Below are 20,393 nucleotides of genomic sequence, written 5' to 3'. Positions count from 1 at the left end.
TTCATTCATGTTTATTCATTGATGGCAATATCACAAGCAAATAAATTACTTTTTCCTTACCAAAAATCAACCTCTCTCATTGTTCACAGGTTTGTGTGTGTGCGAGCAACTGACCGACGACTCTGAATTGTGAGCACGAACGACGTAAAAACGCAGACGAAAGCGGAAAGAAGAACTAAAAACATTGCTCTGGTGCAGTCAGTGGAACGGGCTCTTTAAATTTTCGCGCTGATGTGACCGCGCATGTTACGTGACAATACCAACATGGCGCATGTAGTACGTCCGGACTCCATTCATACTACCCGTATTCATACTATATAGAACGTACTTTTTTAACGGTCGCGAAGTACGTTCTAATTTAAATGTAGTACCTACTCACAAAGTATGCGATTTCGGACGCAGCCTTGGTTTTATTTCTCTGTGTGCTCTGTTGTAGTTACACACAACCAGATCGGGAACTACCTGCTCACTGAAGATCTTCCTGCAGGCAGTCTTGATCCTCAAGTGGAATTTGGTAAAATATGGTCGAATACATTTGAATTATTTTTAGGTAATTTTCTGAGGCAGTTCTGAAAGCAGGGTTCACCCAAATCCTGGATTTATGTAAAATTCTGGCATAAAATGTTAAAACTCGAAAGCTTGCCAGACCTCCTGTGCCTAGTTAAGGCCTGCTAAGGCATGAATTGGTCTGTGGCGGTATCGGGCGTAGGGGTGGGGGAAAAAATCGATTCTTCGATGCATCGCGATGCGGACGTGGACGATTCTGAATCGATTCACAAATGTCAAAAAATCGATTTTCTAAAATATATATATATATATTTTTTTTTTTTTCTAATAACGTAATTTTGACGGAACGCAAAAGGCGGAACTATAAGCGGACGTGCAGTGCGCGGACAGTCTGTGGCGTGCACATAACAGAGACGCGCACATATAACAGACTCATTATGGCTGAGCGCCAAATTCGAACGGCACCTTCTTCGTTAAAAGCTAACGTATGTAAAATTGGCAATTTCATTGTTACCTATTTAGTATTTTTGTATGAGAGCTGCTTTCTGTATTGTTTAGTTTTCACATCAGTACACTGTGTAAACCGATCTGTTATACGTACGTTATACTGCAATGTGTGCAATTTCAGTCACAAAAAGTTACATTTTGACTGTGCTCTCTGCAGATGTTCATTCACTTTTTTTGTATAAGCTGTTTTTGATTGTAGTATACAGCAAACATTTCAAGTCATAACTCTTTATTATTTAGTTGTGTATAAGAGTGGCTTTGTAGGTTACTAATTGAAGCTACAGTAAGTTGTTCAAAAATGTTCATTTTGTCTTCTTATTTTAATGATTAAATTGGACAATTTTCTTCTAGAAAGACAAGGTGTTCAGGTGGAGAAAAAACCTTTTCTTTACCTTGACATGTTTCGACTGCAACCTGCAGTCTTCCTCCACCTGAACACCTTGTCTTTCTAGAAGAAAATTGTCCAATTTCTACAATATGTTGGTTCTGATCTACTTCCTAAAGGAAATAAGCCTTTCATTTATTTGTTATTGTTTAGTTCAACTTGATGAGTCACAACACAATGTGATGTATTCATTTCTATGTTCTACAGAACATAGGCTAAGCTACATACAAATAATTCTGAAGTTATAACTACACGACACAGAAAGTGCTTTGAGTTGTTGTTACTCAATAAAAGAGTTAAGTAATTCAGCAGCTGACTTTTTTTAATACTGCAATCACTTTGTAGTGTATTTTCGTTTACTGTTGTGAAATGGAAAATCAATAATCGCTAATCGAGAATCGTTAATAATCGAAAATCGACTGTAATCGAATCGGGACTTCAATAATCGTAATCGAATCGGGAAATCAGACAGATTAACCACCCCTAATCGGGCGTGGCTTAGCGAAGGGTCAGTTGTACCCACATCAACTGCTTATAAATCATCAAAGCCACAAATTGTGTCCACAATGGCCTGAGTCCTATTATTGAACCACTTTTTTGGTAGTTTCAATCACACATTTAGTATTTTCAATTTTGTCCCAATGGAATTACGTCTCAATTTTCACGTTCATACAATTTACCCTGATACATGTTTCAAAGTATGCTGAATTTGGCCCTAGTTGGAAAGTTGATTTGGAAAATTTCTGAAATTTATGTTACTGAAAGCATTGGCAATATATTTACCCATTATTATGAAATCATGGGTCTGCATAGAAATGGTCCTTATTCAATTAAATTAATATTTGTCTTTGCAGAAAAAAACATGGAGAGCCTCTCTGCTATGTCTGACTCCCCTGGAATCCAGACTGCATCATCATCATGGGCTTTCAGGCAGCAGCAAGCCTCACAAAGATGGAAGGAGGCAAGGCCATTCCACCTTACATGCCTCATCCAAACTCAGGATGTTGGCCAACCATCTTGTAGCTATTGCTGCAAGCCTGCAGTTGTTAGGTGAGATCTCATTAATGTTCTTTCATACTTTGTAGGTTTTTAGAGTGCATCACTAATTGATGTCTTCATGTTTCGATAAACTGCATGTTTATGGTGGAGTCAGGGCTGTTTTAAAGTGTTGGTTCAATGACTATATTGGTTCATTGATTTCGTTCCTAGATGCAGAGAGTATCTGCCAGACCAGTGGTTCTGTGAAACCTGCGATAGCAAGACTCACAGAAGATGGCCACTCCACGATAGGGAGTCTGTCCTTGAGGGCTTTTTTAAAGCTATTCCCCCATCCAAATATTTTGTTAGAGGGGAGGGAGGATACAGCTCACACGACCAAGGTAGGTAATTGCAAAACTCTTTTGTACTCTCATGTAATAAATCTAGTTGGCTAATTTTGTGTTTATCTTTCCTTTGCTAGCTTGTATTTTGCCAACGGTGAGAGTGACTGAAAATGTCCCTGTGAAGTCCCCAGTATAACTGTCCCCGGGCAAAGCAGTCATTTTAATTTCCATCAATGGTAATATTTCTAAACTCTGATCTTTTTTCAATTTTCAGCTGTTTCCCCCTTTTTTTGCCTTTGCTTTGCAATGAAAATAATAGTACTTTAAAAACGACAGAATACATCTTGTCATTATAATAAACCAAAAAATATATACTTATTTGAACTATGCTGGTGTGATTCTACTCAAGATGTAGCCCAAGTGTCTTAAGGTGTGCCAGCTGATTGTTTCTAAAAAATCAGGTATTCATGGGTTTGTTTTCTTATTACCCAAGGGCGTTATGACATGCACCAGCCATTGTTTGCATGCCAAACATGCCAGCAGCAGTGGGCTCCAGAGTTCATGGACCTCATAAACAGTGGATACTGGCCAGCTTCCACCAGCTCTTCCACTTTGTATTCCCTCAATCTTTTCAGCAGTGTGAGGGAACTAAAAGTCATCGCTCCGGCACTGTCCAGACAAGCCTTGGCAAAGCTGCTGGAGCACCGTACAAAGTGTGGTGGGCGGGTAAGTGTTCACCATATTATAGAATTCTTTACCATATGTAGACATCTCCAAAGTAACATTTAATATAATGCATCTTTCAGTCAGGACCAGTGTGTGGGGACACGCTGCAGCGCAGCTTCCTCGAATTTTCATATTGTGCTTTTGAGGAAGACAGCATGTCCTGCGGTGCACCTTTCACCTGCCCTGCTTGCACCCCAGACATGCTGGCAATCTCTGTGGATGGCAACAGGAAGCTATACCGGTTTCTCCGAGGCGGAAGGTGATTTTTTTTTTTTCTTTTCTTCCAGTATAGATTGATCTGGATTTTTTTATATTTAATATTCAGCATAGATTAATGTTCTGTTTGGTTTCTTCCTCAGCTCCGACTCTTCGTTTTTTGAAGGAGCATTTATTGCAGAAGACACATCTGTGTCAACATTTGTTGATGTCCTGCATAAAGCTGTGAAACAGGCAGGTTTCAAATTATTTCTTAATATAATTAGTATGCTTTTACAGCCCAGATTGTATTTGCATTGGTGAAAAAACTGCCCTCAGCTTCAAATTACAAGGAGTTTATACAGTATGTTTATAGTGTGTTTCATTTACATCACAGCTACCTGGACAAGGCAGATGTGGGAGCTCCTCGTGGACAGCAGCGAAGGAGACTTCTAGGAGGACCTTCAAGTTGGACGAAGAGGGCATGGAGGTTGCGGTGTGTCGGCATGGTTTCCTCCTTAAAGCGCTCAATATGTTCAGAGGTGAGATTATAATAAATTTTTTGCTGTTAAATGTAACTTTGTATTGTTGTTATTTGTATGCAGCTTATATACCCCTGCTTGGTTGAGTTTCCCATTATGATGTTCTCTTCAGAATGTACAATAATAATTTTTATATCCCTTGGTGAAATCTTTGCCTACCCCATGTATCTGCACAAGGAGTTGATGAGTTTAAAGCCAAGGTTTATCGCCATGGATGTAATGTGTAAATACTGGCCATATTTACACAAATCAGCAAACATCCTTCCTGATCCCCAGGGGCTAACATCAACCAGGCCTTTCCTAAGCGTCATGCACGCTACAGCACATTCCTCTAAGTGTGAGGTATGTTCAGTGTTTATTATGTTTAACTATCATCGGAAAATAAGTCCCTCTGCTGTGCGTCAGGGTCCGGTTCGCCTTGTCATTACTTATTATCCAATATGATCGGCGGACATTACATTATCCCTTACATGCCTTTTTCTAGATTACATGGAGTGGCAAAAACCAAGAAGGAGCAGGGTCAACTGCAGGGGAGGAAGTTGAACAGGTGAACAGCTACCTCTCCCGCTGTGCCTTAACGGCTAAATACATGTCGAAAGGAGGTAATTGTAGAATTTCTCTTCTAATGTAATGTTTTTATTGCTTATTGCATGATTTTCACTCAACATTTCCTCTCAACAGCACGTGTGGATATGCTTACAATCCATGCAATGGCCTGGAACTACAAAAAATTCACAACACTACATCGGGCATTGTCTGCAAGATATGTGAAGGTGTGTTCTCTGTAAATGGTTTCAATTTGTGGTTATTGTGTAGCTTTGTGTAACTGTATTGTTTAACTGTCGAATTAGACTTGCCAGAGGCTTCAGGAGGAGACTGCAAGTCTAGCAGAGCTTAAAGAAAGCTTGGCTTGCACCGATGAAGCAGTGTGGGTGTCTGATGTGAGGGAATGGGCAGCTGGTGGTAAGTTTGAACCAATAACATGTTTCACTTTGTGCTTCCTCATTGGCGGCGATCATAGATCATGATATTTAAGCTGTCTACTGCTTACTATACTGCATGCCACTATCTCTGTAAGCCTGTTTTGTGTTGTGTTTCCAGATACAACAGGTTCTTCCCTAGAGCAGTCCATTGAGGGACGTTACCTTAACGTGAGGCAGCGGAAGCAGGCTCTATACCGCCAAAATGGTAGAATTCCATTGTCTATAGATAATTGCTCACTGTATTTTTGGTAATTTTTTATACCTTCTGCTTGTCTTTACAGATAGCGGCAAGTTCCGTCACCGCCTGCGGAGAAAAATTGCTGATAGCAAGAGACTGCTATTTGAAAGACATAGAGACATATAACAGTCATGAGCCTGCCATGGCAATTGATCTAAATTAAGTGGAGCAGTCACTATCAGGAGACAACCCATCCCCAACATGGCCGTGGGAGGTTCATGGCAGCGGTAAGCGGAGTTTCCTGAGGCATCTGATTTATTTTGTAAAGATTCAAGTCAAAATTGTTATTTATACATTTTCTTTACTTCTGTTGTAGCACAAATCGAAGACAAGTTAAAAATTTTCAACAAAACCATGCTGAAAATGAGACTGGAGGAGGAAAGGACAATACTTGTTCAGGAGATGGCCCAGCACTGCTCATGGTTGCAGAAGTTGCAGGCAACTCTTAAAAGAAAGACTTCAGAGGAAGGCAAGTTTCATCTTTGTAACCATACCAATCAAACAAGCAAGTAATGGTGATAAGGACACCATACTTTAACTTTACCTAACAACAGACATATCTTACTAGAAAGCAGTTGAAAAACATTACACTGACCATCTAATTTTGATGAGTTATAACAAATATTACAAAGCAAGGTGGGTATGTGCCATCCAGAAACTTGCACTCTGCAAGCGAACAACGTCTTGTGGTGCCATCTTAAAGAGGCTCAAAATCTCTTTCTCAGACCTTTACCATGACTTCCCTGCTGGTGGAATGATCTGCCTATCTCAACCAGAGCTGCTGAGTCCGTAGCCACTATTAAAAAACATCTGAAGATGCATCTTTTTCAAAAGCACTTGATCTAGTATACTAACATTACTCTTCTCTTCAAAAAATAAACCCCAAAACGTTTCTGTACTGCGTTAGATCAAACTGAGAAAGGTCATAGCACTTGTATATTGTTGTCCTACTGTGGGTTTAACTAAAAGCGTCTGCTAAATGAATTAATGTAAATGTATGTCATGGTAATTTGGATGTTTTTCACTTTTCACTTACAGACAAGCAAAACAAGGGCCTTTCCTGTCTCTGCAGAAGACGTCTATTTGAAGTTTCGGATACGTTGAAAGAGGTGCATCTTCAATACAAGGCTGTTTTGGGCCCTCAGGGCTCTGCTATAGAGCTGGAAGAGGAAAATGAAAGTGATTTCAGCAGTCCAGACACCAGTGAAAATGAAGAGGAGGAGTGCAGGTAATGATTATGTGAAAAGTGTCATTTTTTTTAATACCCTTAATTTATGTAACCTGTCAAATTGAGTAAAGATAACATTAATACTACATTTGTTTTCCAGAGTTTGAATAAGGACATGTTTAATGTTTACTCTGTTTGTGTCTGTGTCTCTCAGGGAGGAGCTACCGGGCAGGTGTCTGTAATCGATTGATTGCAGCCTGGGCAGTGTGAGGGACTTTCATGGCTGCTATTCCGCTCCTGTATCACATTGTTTTTCTTTTTGTTCGCCTTTTTGCCATATGACTGATTACGCCACACTTTTATTTCATACCATATCATTTATACTGATTATTGCTTATTTCTCATTTTTCATCTCATATATTTACTGTATAAATCGCTATTTTTTGTATCTTAATCCATGTGTGGTCTTCCATTTCATTTTGCCTGGGCAAAAAGGAGCCTGTTCAGGGTTACACTGTTCCACTTTTCTGGACTTGTAAGGTTTATATATGAGCTAAGTAAAATCACACCTTACACATTCACTGACTATAGCGCTTTCTAGAAATCAAAATTTTTCCAATCTTATGCTCCGCCTCCTGACAACACCCAAGCAGCTGGAGGTCCCTGAATCATAATATGTGCCACATGCTGACATTTCATAAATTAATGGGTGTAACACTTATATACTGAACAAGGTGTTACAAGTATATCCGGTACATCAAGCTTGCCATGGCTGGTAAGGTCAGTGAAATTGGGTTTATCTCAAAACACACCTCTTTTTATCATAATAATCAATCAAAATATGGATGTTTTAATGGTTTGTGTATGATTTCAGAACTTTAGTTGACCAACATGTCAAAAATATGCTCTCTGAACGGTTGTTGTTGAAGATATCTTGTGCATCAAAATTCCCACAGCACCTAAGATAAGCATAATTAGGTTTATTTCACCACAGCACACCTCTTTATATCATAATCAATCAAAATATGGATGTTTTATTGGTTTGTGTATGATTTCAGAACTTTTCTTGATCAACATATGTCAGCTCTCTGAACGGTAGTTTGAAGATATCTTGTGTCAAAATTCCCACACCTAAGATAAGCATAATTAGGTTTATTTCACCAAAGCACACCTCTTTATATCATAATCAATCAAAAAATATGGACGTTTTAATGGTATGTATGATTCAATAAATCAATGAATAATGTATGATTTCAGAACTTTTGTTGACCAATTGTCAAAAAAAATTTTTTTTTTAAAACATACATCAAATGTACACTCACCTAAAGGATTATTAGGAACACCTGTTCAATTTCTCATTAATGCAATTATCTAATCAACCAATCACATGGCAGTTGCTTCAATGCATTTAGGGGTGTGGTCCTGGTCAAGACAATCTCCTGAACTCCAAACTGAATATCAGAATGGGAAAGAAAGGTGATTTAAGCAATTTTGAGCGTGGCATGGTTGTTGGTGCCAGACGGGCCGGTCTGAGTATTTCACAATCTGCTCAGTTACTGGGATTTTCACGCACAACCATTTCTAGGGTTTACAAAGAATGGTGTGAAAAGGGAAAAACATCCAGTATGCGGCAGTCCTGTGGGCGAAAATGCCTTGTTGATGCTAGAGGTCAGAAGAGAATGGGCCGACTGATTCAAGCTGATAGAAGAGCAACTTTGACTGAAATAACCCCTCGTTACAACCGAGGTATGCAGCAAAGCATTTGTGAAGCCACAACACGCACAACCTTGAGGCAGATGGGCTACAACAGCAGAAGACCCCACCGGGTACCACTCATCTCCACTACAAATAGGAAAAAGAGGCTACAATTTGCACGAGCTCACCAAAATTGGACAGTTGAAGACTGGAAAAATGTTGCCTGGTCTGATTTCTCGATTTCTGTTGAGACATTCAGATGGTAGAGTCAGAATTTGGCGTAAACAGAATGAGAACATGGATCCATCATGCCTTGTTACCACTGTGCAGGCTGGTGGTGGTGGTGTAATGGTGTGGGGGATGTTTTCTTGGCACACTTTAGGCCCCTTAGTGCCAATTGGGCATCGTTTAAATGCCACGGCCTACCTGAGCATTGTTTCTGACCATGTCCATCCCTTTATGACCACCATGTACCTATCCTCTGATGGCTTCTTCCAGCAGGATAATGCACCATGTCACAAAGCTTGAATCATTTCAAATTGGTTTCTTGAACATGACAATGAGTCAAATGGCCCCTACAGTCACCAGATCTCAACCCAATAGAGCATCTTTGGGATGTGGTGGAACGGGAGCTTCGTGCCCTGGATGTGCATCCCACAAATCTCCATCAACTGCAAGATGCTATCCTATCAATATGGGCCAACATTTCTAAAGAATGCTTTCAGCACCTTGTTGAATCAATGCCACATAGAATTAAGGCAGTTCTGAAGGTGAAAGGGGGTCAAACACAGTATTAGTATGGTGTTCCTAATAATCCTTTAGGTGAGTGTATATGCAAATACAGAGCAGCACTAGAGGCATTAAATAATAATAATACATTTAATTTGTTTGATTGGGGAGACAAAGAAAATTTGCAGTGTTGGGGGTCCTTCAGGAGCATGGTAAATACTGCCATAGAGAGTACTGTTGCTGTAGTCCAGTCTGGAGGTGATGAGGGCATGGATGAGATTGATGCATTGGATGAGATTGATGCATTGGAGAATTAGTTCATCAATATAGAATATGGGGCTATGTATGCAATATGATGCACCAAACTAAGCAGGAGGATAGAACATGTCTTAATTCATATGAATTGACATGCACAGGCTTATAGCATAGGGGTTACAGTTTACATAGCCCCATATTGTAGATTGTGGAACCAACTTTACTGGTGGTACATTTTGGCCTATTTACCACTGAAGGACAGCTGATTCAACTACCAAAACCATATATTTTTCTAAAAGCCTATAGCTTGTGACAATGACTAACCCTAACCCTAACCCTAACCAGTTCTGTCAATGGTTGGAGAATTATTTAATGAACTGGTTTGTCCCGAAAATGACTGTCCACATGCTGTCTGAGGATCCGAGTCTGAGCCCTTGCCAAAGCAGGTCAGCTATGAAACTGGATATATTTAGCAAAACATACATCTGAATTTATTTTGCCAAAATTGCACATATCTTTATGTTTTATGGTCGTGATTATTGTTCATAACATGCTCATGAAATTGTACTGTATCTCTGCATATGATAGCCTATGCCTGGTGTGTGTGTGTGGCAATAAAATTACATATGATATTTAACCAGATAGAAGGAAGCATCTGAGAAAATTTTACTGCCCCTGGACCCCAGGTTATCACAGTAGAGCCCACTGAAGGTGTAAAAAATGGCACATTTAAAAGGGCTTGAATCCTTAAAGCACTGTCAGATCTTTCTGAAATGTGTTATGCTAATTATTTAAGATATGGTTTATAATTATATCAGTTATTGGTCCTTCTCATGTGCAATTATGTTATATGAACCACATCATTCAATGACAAACGATTAAAAGTGTAATTATACAAAATATATCAAAAATGTGTACTTCTGACCCCTGTTGCTAGGCAACACCCTGCACAGCTTGGCTAAAGAACAATAAACAGGCTGCATGAAACTACATAACCTTATAATATGCATTGAATTATAATGCATAAGAATCATGAGATTGTTATCACCCAATTACGCACTGAGTCATTGTTAGAAGGAAATCATTTTTATTGTTACTTATGCTATGGATTATCAATACATGAACATTCAATCAGAGGAAGAGTGTCCACTCCACACACATTGGGGGCACACCTGGAGTAGTGGGAATAATCTATTTGACTGTAAACATCAACAACCATCAAATAAACTCAGATCACAAACTGCACAACTACCTTTAACAATAAAACACTGTTAACATACTAAATTTAAAAACTATTCCATAATTATTAATGTAATGCATACTAATTTAATTTACAGACATTGCTTCTTTTAATTAATTTGTACTTTGTTGAATGTTGTCTATTTGAAAGTGACAAAAGTATCTCACAATTATTGTCTTCTCTATGCATATATGTATGAAGTGACAAAAATATCTCAATATTTTGCAAAAATTGAATTTAATATACATTTAATGGAAAGTACAGGGAGGAAAGCAGATGACAGGTGGACAGGTGTGTGGGGTTGTGTTTAGGCTTAACAGGCTGTTTGATTGGACAGCCGTGTGCTAAAAGCGGCATGAGGTAAAAGCGGCACCACCACCACCACCATTGTCCACTGGAGCATTCTTATCGTCTTGGGTCTTCTTTTTGGGTCCTTCTACAGTCTCACCACCACAATATAGCAGGAGAGCCTAAAAATCAAATTGGAAAAACATAGATTTATGGCCAAAATGCCAGTCATTATTGGGAAATAAGTCCCTTCAGAATGAAGCAAGACCTGTTCGCCTTGTAGGGAGTTATTTCAATATAATGACTGGCGTTCTACACATGATCCCTTACTAATTAAATTACTACAGTCATTCACAGACATATTGTGTGGCTGTGAAATGAAAGTGAAAGATGTACTTACCAAGGATCAACGACCAAACAGTGGAGAGGTACTTCTACAGGGAAGTGGGACACGAGAAAGACCGGCTTCTTCAGCTTGCTTCTGGTTGGGGGGGACAAATATGTAATGCTCAGCTGACATTTTCCAGTGGGTGTACAGAAGTTGGTAAAGTAAAAAATTGAGGATGTCCAAAACAGTACAAGACTTACTTATCTACCTTACCAAGGACCATTGATGGAACTGAAACCAAATAATGGAGTGGGACCACATCAGCCAATCAGGAGCAGTGACTGGTAAAACATCAGTAAAGGGACAGATGTAAGGTCATTTTTTAAACCACCAAGAATATAAAGTTTCAGCTAAATCAATCACACACACAACCCCCCAAAACAATCACAAATTATCAAATATTGTAAATAATCACACTACATCACCTTCTATTGTATGAATGTTGGAAACTGCCAGGTTGGAAACGTGTTTGTGATGACCATTATGGATATTGCACATTCATTTTAAATAATTAACACTGTCATCTGTGAGGGATTTTTTTTTTTTTTTTTACAATTAATTGCATCTGACTTACAGCATGTATTGAAGAGTCTTCATAGAGAGAATGAAGAATCCTGCTTCTATTTGTGCACACATTTTGCTCGGATGAATAATTTACTAACCTCTTGATAAACCACATATCAAAAGAAAAACCTGTTTCTGCATGGAGTTAGGCATTCTTGAATTATCCAGTTCTGAAATGGCAGAAAATGTTGAACATCTACCATCTTCAACTCAGGGCTTGTAAACAACACTTTATTTTGAATAGAAATATAACAAAATTACTATAAAAAACATTTGTGAATATGGAATGTACAATAAAAATAAATAAAACGACATATATTACAAAATTAACTAAATTAAAAAGCTTAAACAAATGACTCCTTGGGCTCCCAAGTAGGAGTCCACTGTTTCCTACTGAAAACAGAAGGGAAAGAATGACGTTACATGTGACATTTCAATTATTAGATTGGGAATGTTAATGAGAGTGAAATAGAGAGTCAGAGCAATCTTATTTCTGTATTTGTCATATAGTAGAACACATACCATGCTGCACAAGGCTCCCAGTCAATAAGTAATTCTGTTTGGCCCTATGACAGGAACAACAATACATGCTTACAAATTTTTTGCATCAGGCTTTGGTAACAGCCACCATGTTTCCTGTTTCATGTTTTACCATGATATTTAAAGTATTTTAGTCAAGAGACTGTAGTATATACTTTATACAATATTTACATTATTTGACTATTTGCCATCTTTACTTCTGTGATTGACAGGTATTTTAACTTAACATTTTAACTTTATTTTGACGTAAATAGAACAAATAAAGAGTAGTATGGTGTTCAGTTATGCATGTCTTACCTTTCTCACTCTTTCTTTCAGAGCACTCCTAATTGGATAAATACCCAGGCCTGTGTGGTAGGAGCAATCTGAAGGCATCAAAACTCAGATTAGGAACACAACAACATCATTAACATATCCAGGTCAAGCATTCACATCAAAGTGATCAAATATCAAGTCTGAATGTAAATGTATTAATTCATTTAAACTTACTTTTTTGTTTTTGTTTTTTGCTTTTATCCATTTCTGCCTCTGTGGGATAGAAAAATACATATATCCACTCAAAAAAGGCAAACAATTCAGAAACGGTCTTGCTCATCATAGAATTTATTACAAATAACAATATCATTAAAAAACCTGACAAATGCAAAACATGCCTGGCTTCCGCTTTCTCTTCCCTGTTGACCCTGTGGTTTTGAAGAAATCAGATGTCAAACTAAGTATGGAATGGCAAACAATTAAGGACTATCTAGGTATGTCTTTTTATACATGTTGTTCATTAAAACAGGCACACATTCACACACTCACTTGCTCGCTCACACACACACACACACATACACACACACACACACACACACACACACACACAAACCCTCATGTGTAACCTATGTCCTACCACAAAAATGATCATGAACACCCAATCAGAACTAAATCAATCGGTTGAGAAGTTGCCCAGCAAAATTGCTGAAAAAGTTTTTAATTAAACTTTAAATTGAATTAACTCTTCTACTTACCGAGTGGAAAATCGCAATGGACCTTGGGATCGACCCATACGGTGACGTCAGCGTTATTAATTAGAAGATTTAATAATAATAAAAAAATAAAAATAAAACTGATTAATTGAACACAATCGTAGCATATGATATATATTTATTAAAATCAGCAAACCTCCGATAAAAATACGTTATCCAGCATGCTCTAGTTAAAGCAGTCAGCGTCCTAACTTACCTATGACAAGAAAATGCTTAAACTGATTACTTGCACGCGCCTTGGAGCGTTGTTAAACTCACCTTTTAATGCCGTTTGACCTGCAGTTGAGCGTTGGTTTGGTCAAACTCACCTCTGATTTCCGGTTTACCTGCATTTGAGCGTTGTTAAACTCACCGCTGAATGCGGTTGCACACCATGTGCGTTGTTAAACTCACCGCTGAATGCGGTTGCACACCGTGTGCGTTGTTAAACTCACCGCTGAATGCGGTTGCACACCGTGTGCGTTGTTAAACTCACCGCTGATGAACGCGCTAAACCTTTGCGCAGAGGGCACTTTGATATCAGATTGCGAGGGTTTTTAAACATCAAAAACCAGTTGGAGGGCCAGATAAAAATGATCTAGGGGCAGCCATTTGACTCGCCCTGAATATTTTTTTGGGTCGTGCTGACCCAAGACGTCAAATTTCAACGCTGCAGGCCAGGGTTCCAGAAAGAATCGTGCTGTTTCACGAACGATTCATCCAATTGAAATGCATTAGTTTAAAAAACGTGCTAAAATTACGAAAATAACGGCAGAAAGAATCGTGCTGGTTGCACGAAAGATTCATCCAATTGAAATGCATTAGTTTAAAAAACGTGCTGAAATTACGAAAATAACGGCAGAAAGAATCGTGCTGGTTGCACGAAAGATTAATCCAATTGAAATGCATTAGTTTAAAAAACGTGCTGGAGTTACGAAAATAACGAAATTAACGTGTCCCTGCCACGAATAAATAGATTAAATTACGTGACTACATCACGAACTGCCGTGAGACTGGGTTACCTTATCACTGTTGCAGGTCTATACGAATATAATTCTGAAGTTTTAATACACCCAGACAGTATTCAATTAGGCTAATTCAAGTGTTTTCATGCAAAGAATAAAATTGTCATTACACTGATTGTTGTTAGATTTTTAATTATATTATTATACAATATTATTAATTTAATTAAAAAGCGCTTTTAAAGGCCAGTGAAAGCATAGGCTACTGTCAGTTAAGTCCTATTCGGACGCTAATATTGTTTCTCATGGGCTTGTATGGTATTTTAAACATTTATAGGGGTAAGTCGGTGATTTTTAGTGCCGTCCGAATCCATAATATCAGTGTTTTTCTCACCCAACCCGCGTAAAAATCCCTGTCCAAATTAGTACCTACTGTTTTTTGACAAACAGGTCGTGTGGTAATTTAATTGCCGTCTCTGAGTTTACAAGAAGAGATTCAAAATCCACGGTTTAAATCCTTTTTGATCACTGCCGAGCACCGTACATAAGATGTACACTTTTATTACTGAAATGCTGGAAAGTATTTACAAGAACAATATTTCATCGCAGCTCCACGCCTCCACCTCAGCAAGCAAAACTGGGAAAGAGAAGAAAGCATGTACATTTTTTGAAAAGGTTATTGTGGCAGCAATGTTACAATTTTAAAATATGTAGGCTAGGCTATTATAGGCCATTATAGTTTGGATTATTTTTTATAATATCCAATAGTCATATTCCTAATAAATGTAATTTCAACTATTTCTGAAGTGCTTCTTTAATAAAGAACACCGCTTTCTCACATAAACAGCCCCTGCACGAGAGAATAATTGATTCTCGAGCCATCGATATCAACCAATTTAGCACCATCGCCACGGACAGCACCCGATAACGTCGCACGTAAGAAGGTATATCTTAAGCAGCTTTCTAAGGTATAGTTCGGGGAACACTCTTAGGAACATAAACAACTTTGGTAAGATATCTTTCGAGTCTTCTTAACGCGCTAAGAGTGAGCGTTATCGGGGAACCGGGCCATGGACGGAAGTTAAAAGTGGTGGGTACAAAATGACTCATGACGAATCGACCCCTATGCTAGTACAATATATTTGCTTCTGACAAGTTTCTGTAATAAATCCGTAAATCAATCACAAAACGTGTTGACGTGTTGGCGAATAAAATTTTAAATGGTCAATTTAAAAAAAGCAGAAACGTGTATAAAACCCACTCCAATTACAGTTAACAATATCTGAACTGTGCTCTTTTGCATACTTCTAATTTTCTCATGCACTTTGTCTTGTATTTCTGCAATAGATTAATTGATCTGGCCATATATGTGACCAGACTAACGTAATTTCTCTGTCATTTCTCTGTCTTTTTATCTCTTTAAAATATTGCTACTTTTAGAAAAAAATGACATAATTATTAATCAAATTGTTATGAACAAACAATGAAACTGTGTCAAAATTCGACAACACAAAGAATTATCAAAAGGCGATATAACGCACATCTCAGGTTAAATTAATTATATAAAAAACAGGGAACATTTTGTAAAAACAAAACTGAACAAAATGCGTAATTAAAATAATTGTATTATGTTTTACCAAATATTTAATACCACTTCCCCATAATGATGTAATTAATTTTTAAAACAACATCTGTCAAACTGTCAATCAGATACCTCTTATCTGGTCATTTTTATTTTATTTTAGAAGTCATAACTGTTGATCACCCTTTATATGGATTTTGTGAATATGAATATTTAAAAGATTTACAAACTGTTGGCAAGACCTCAAGCCAACCCCGGACATTCTGAGACTAACGTGGAAAAATCTTTATGCTTGATGCATTAAGACAGTTCAATTAAAATATTTATTAAAAATGTAATGGCAATCAGATGCGCCCAAAATATAAATGCAATGCGTTGTGCTGCAACATTACCTCACAAGAAATATCTGCACAAGAACAATCACACAAGAAATATCTGCACGTATTAAGAATCTGGGTAAGTTGCATTATTTAAGCCTTTCATTATGTTAGGATGATTTTGCGTATATATATAAAAAAAAAATTCTGATGGGTTTTTACAGGCAGAGTCACGTGTATTATGCTCACACTAAATTCTCTGTTGTGCTTAGTATAAATGCGCATTGCACGCACAATCATCTTAATAGTTGTACAAAAGAGAAAAAAGTTATGCGCTGGCAAGAACGTCACTTTGCTGTTTTAATAAAAGCAATGTTAAATATTCTGCATGCACTCATTTCCTGGAAACCACAGCAATGAAAAAGCATATAAAAAAATTTGTAAACGTTGTCCAATATCCCTTCTTGTCTTAAGACAGCTTTGATGAACCTTTTTAGTTTATTTGGATTTACAAAGATTTTCAAATGTCTGTATTATACAGTAGGCCTACTGTAAATATTTGTGTCTATTACTATTTATAATTTATATTTTATTGTGGATGTTTTCTCACAATCATGACGTAATGTGAAGTAAAATAAAAAATCTAATGTAAAGTAATAATCTATAAACATATTATACAATCTTAAAAAACTTTGAGTGTTTTAAGAGAAATCTTGTAAGGCTTTGAGTGTGTTGTTTTTTATGTGCCACCTGGTGGATATTCTGTGAAGCGAAACACATTGAGGGAATTTGTAAGTAGGCCCCCCGAAAGCACTTGCAGAATTCTGCGAGACGAATTGCCGAATGCCGCGGGAGAAAACGCGCGTTTTTTAAAGGCCACATCTGTAATGCTTATCATTTGGTCCGCATCAGGAGGGGGGATGAATGGAAAACCGCATTTAACACCCCCAGGCAGGCGCGCTGGAAGCTGTTTCATGCGGGGGGGCTGAGGGCTGGGTTGGAAAATATGTGACGTCATTATGTTGTGACTGACATGAAAATTCTCTGTACTGGTCTTCTCCCCTGGCGTGATTGTTACTGTTTTATACACAAAAATTGTACTTGATGTACTTGTACTTTGATGTTTAATAAAAAATAAATAAAAAAATCCTCTGTACTGTTTAGGCTATGTGTTGTAGCCATTAAAGAAAACATTTGGTTTCATATTTGTTTAAATATTATAGGCTAATGTAATTTTTTTTTTTATTGAATCAATGTTTATTATGAAAGTGAGCATGCAGCATGAGAAAGATATGATACATCATGCGCAATAGCCTATGAGACATGGAGTGGGTAAGACATGATTTTGACCACTTTATTGAGTTTTGTTTTGTAGAAAGACTCTGTTTTAAAGATTTTCGTTTTGTATAAATTGTATCTTAATTTTGATCAATATTTTATCAACCAATTGCCTGTATTTATTTAAACAAGAAGCAAATATATTAGCAGACAATGTAATAAGGTGCCGGCACATCACTTGTATTGCACGTGAACTGGAGGGCGCAGAAACTCAGCTTGTGCCTCACAGACAGTTTTGAGAAATATAGGCTATCTATTATAGAAAGCTTAAAAATGTCTACTTTTAAACGAAAATATTCAAAACGAAAAGAAATATGCTACTCTCTGAATATGTATGCCTAATCCATATGAAATGTGCATTTCTCTCTGGCGTTCATGGCGAGTCCGCATCGTCAACTTTATCTTTGCAGCGACACAGAAAACACCATTTTATTAATAAACAATTAAATGTCTCCTTGCTATTTTTGACAAATTCATAATCATTTCTTTAGCCGGTTCTTTGTGGCAAAATTATGCATGCGGTCGTGCGCTTGAGAGCGGCTAGTAAACGCCCATTATTCTGATCGGAACAAAGCATGACAAATTCTACATTTATTTCATTTTCTCCATAGAAATGAGAGGCCAAGTCACAAGTCAAATCATTTTTTTTATTTACAATAATAGTGATTGTCGGAAGAGATGGCTTCCCTTGGCTTCAGGGAGAAAACGCCACTGAGAAAGGGGATGGTCATTTCTGAACAAAAAAAAAACACATGAAAAAAACAAAACAAAAAAACAATTAAGTATATATGTCATATATATTCACTAAATAATTATTCACTATTATTTAGTGATGTGCTGCCTTATGCTATGCTAGCCTAGGCCTCTTCAGCCACAGGACTACGATGAATAGTAGCATACAGAAATAAATAATGCTAAAATGCTCGGCGGCAGTATAAGGGATTTAAAACCATTTCTTACCTCGATTTAAAGTGCACCAAACATGGCCTTGCGTTCAGGTGTGTTGCTGATGAAGCTCCGAACAAGAGATGGTATATCCAGCCTGTCCAGAATGTCACTATGTATGTGCATTAGCGCCAGATGTGTCAACCTCTTCTGGCTTGTGGTACTTCGGGTCCAGGTTTTCAGGCGTCTGAGAGCTGAGAATGATCTTTCTGATGGAGCAGCTGACACAGGTAGACATAAACAAAGCTCAATGAATGCCTCAACTTCTTTAAATAGCTCTCTAGTTTGGGGATGCAATGATGAAATGAATTCAGCAAGCTCTTTCACTGCAGTGAACCGTCTCTCCTTAGTTAGGTCACCCAGTAGACTTAGTTGCATTTGTAGACGTGATCGATCAAACTTTTCCGGGAGTTGCATTTCTTCATTTAGTCCAGACAGGTTTTGGTTTGCAGCTTCGATAAGAGTCGTTTCTCTTTGTGCAGCCACTTTAATTCCACTTTGATCAAATCTTCTTTTAAGCTCAGTTTGGATTAAGTCCACTGCTTCAAAGAACTGACGTCGCCACTGTGCTTCTCCAGATTTGCACACCAGAGCCTCTGGTTCTGAAGTGTTGCGGATGCGAGCTGGGGTTTTGCTCAATCTGGAGGGATTTGGCATTTTCAAATTGTTGCATCTTGCAGCGGTGTTAACCTTATCCATCAGCTCTTTGAAAGAGTCATCCCGCCGAAGTCTCTGCATATGTTGCTGGAGGACTGTGACACACTCAAGGACTGCGCGTGCAGTTGATGTTTCACTCTGCAGACTTCGGGCCACTGCCTCAGAAGGCTCAAAAAGTGCCTGGCTGCACACTAATCCAAAATATGTCCTTGCTTGTTTAGCTTGTGTGCACAATCCGGATATCTTAGACCGAATCTCAGCCCTAACTGACTTGTCTCGCTCCAGAGTCTTTAGGGTCTCCAGTAGTGTAGCATATGCAGAGATGACTCTTGAAATCGCAGTGCTGCGGATGCACCATCGGGTTGGGCAAAGCCCCAGAAGATTGCACACCACATCTTCAGAGCCAAACAGAGACCTGAACAACTGTTTACGTTTGGCTGATTCTGAAATGACAACAGACACTCCCTGAACAAAATTCAACGTGTCTGCAATGAGTCTCACTTCCCTTGCTACCTCTTGCAGAACGAGGTCCAAAGCATGGTTACTGCAATGCACATATAGGGACACTGGACACTCTGCTTTTAGCTTCGCCTGAACACCATTTATACGGCCAGACATGTTGGACGCACCATCAAAACAATATCCTGCCAAACGTTCCAGAGGTATGTTTAAACGGATACATATGTCTTTGATGCATGAAAACAGTGTTTCTGCAGATGAGTCACTGGCGTTATAAAATCCAAGAAAGACGTTTTGTGCCCTTAAATCTGAATCCACAAACTGCAAACAACATGAAAATTGCTCGCTCGCGCTGATATCGGTTGTTCCGTCTGCTGTGAGTCCAAAGAAAGAACAGTGGCTAATTTGAGACATGATTTCACGTTGTATGGCATGAGCAAACATCCCGAGAAATTCGTTTTGAATTGTATCGGACATCCAATTGTCTCTGCGTAACATCCATTCTCTTTCTTTCGGGAGAGCGTGTGTCCTCTCCAGCATTAACTGCCAGAGGACTCCATCTCGGTGAACGTGCCCTCTAAGTGGCAACCCTTCGCGGCCCAGGAGCTTGATTGAGCGGAAGAAAAGCTTCAGCACAGCCCTACCCGTTGCCTGGTCTCGAGCGGCAATATCCGAGATCACAGCGTTGATTGGTGTTAATTTTAAGGATTCCAAAGCACGCACTGAATCCGAGTGCAATTCGGATAACTCATGTTGAGCAAATTTTTCACGTGCTTTCTTCCAGTTACTATATCCACCAGCCTTTACTAAGGAGCTTTGATTGTCGTTGGTGAGGCGCAGTAATCCTTCAAGCA

The 20,393-nt window shown here is 38.5% G+C and overlaps 2 protein-coding genes and 1 long non-coding RNA gene across 3 annotated transcripts; 1 reads left to right on the top strand and 2 right to left on the bottom strand.

Moving 5' to 3' along the window:
• Positions 1–4,869: 4,869 nt before the first annotated feature.
• Positions 4,870–5,632, top strand: LOC307146797 (uncharacterized protein). The gene is made up of 4 exons (XM_079851088.1): positions 4,870–4,957; positions 5,036–5,147; positions 5,286–5,372; positions 5,449–5,632. Exons 1-4 carry the CDS (start codon positions 4,877–4,879, stop codon positions 5,529–5,531), a joined length of 363 nt encoding a protein of 120 aa, XP_079707214.1. The 5' UTR covers positions 4,870–4,876; the 3' UTR covers positions 5,532–5,632.
• A 4,692-nt stretch (positions 5,633–10,324) lies between these two features.
• Positions 10,325–12,803, bottom strand: LOC307147434. The gene is made up of 7 exons (XR_013819308.1): positions 12,762–12,803; positions 12,570–12,637; positions 12,255–12,298; positions 11,594–11,902; positions 11,369–11,449; positions 11,181–11,261; positions 10,325–10,962 (listed from the first exon to the last, which is right to left on the bottom strand). It is a non-coding gene; the product is annotated as an uncharacterized lncRNA (long non-coding RNA).
• A 4,584-nt stretch (positions 12,804–17,387) lies between these two features.
• LOC307147292 (zinc finger MYM-type protein 1-like) lies at positions 17,388–20,335 on the bottom strand. Its single transcript, XM_079851937.1, has 2 exons — positions 18,439–20,335; positions 17,388–18,211 (listed from the first exon to the last, which is right to left on the bottom strand). Exon 1 carries the CDS (start codon positions 20,077–20,079, stop codon positions 18,445–18,447), a length of 1,635 nt encoding a protein of 544 aa, XP_079708063.1. The 5' UTR covers positions 20,080–20,335; the 3' UTR covers positions 17,388–18,211; positions 18,439–18,444.
• Between the last annotated feature and the right edge of the window lie 58 nt (positions 20,336–20,393).

Source organism: Squalius cephalus (genome assembly GCF_949319135.1).
Source record: "Squalius cephalus genome assembly, chromosome: 19".
Lineage (NCBI taxonomy): Eukaryota > Metazoa > Chordata > Actinopteri > Cypriniformes > Leuciscidae > Squalius > Squalius cephalus.
This window is presented reverse-complemented; position numbering and strand designations above follow the sequence as displayed.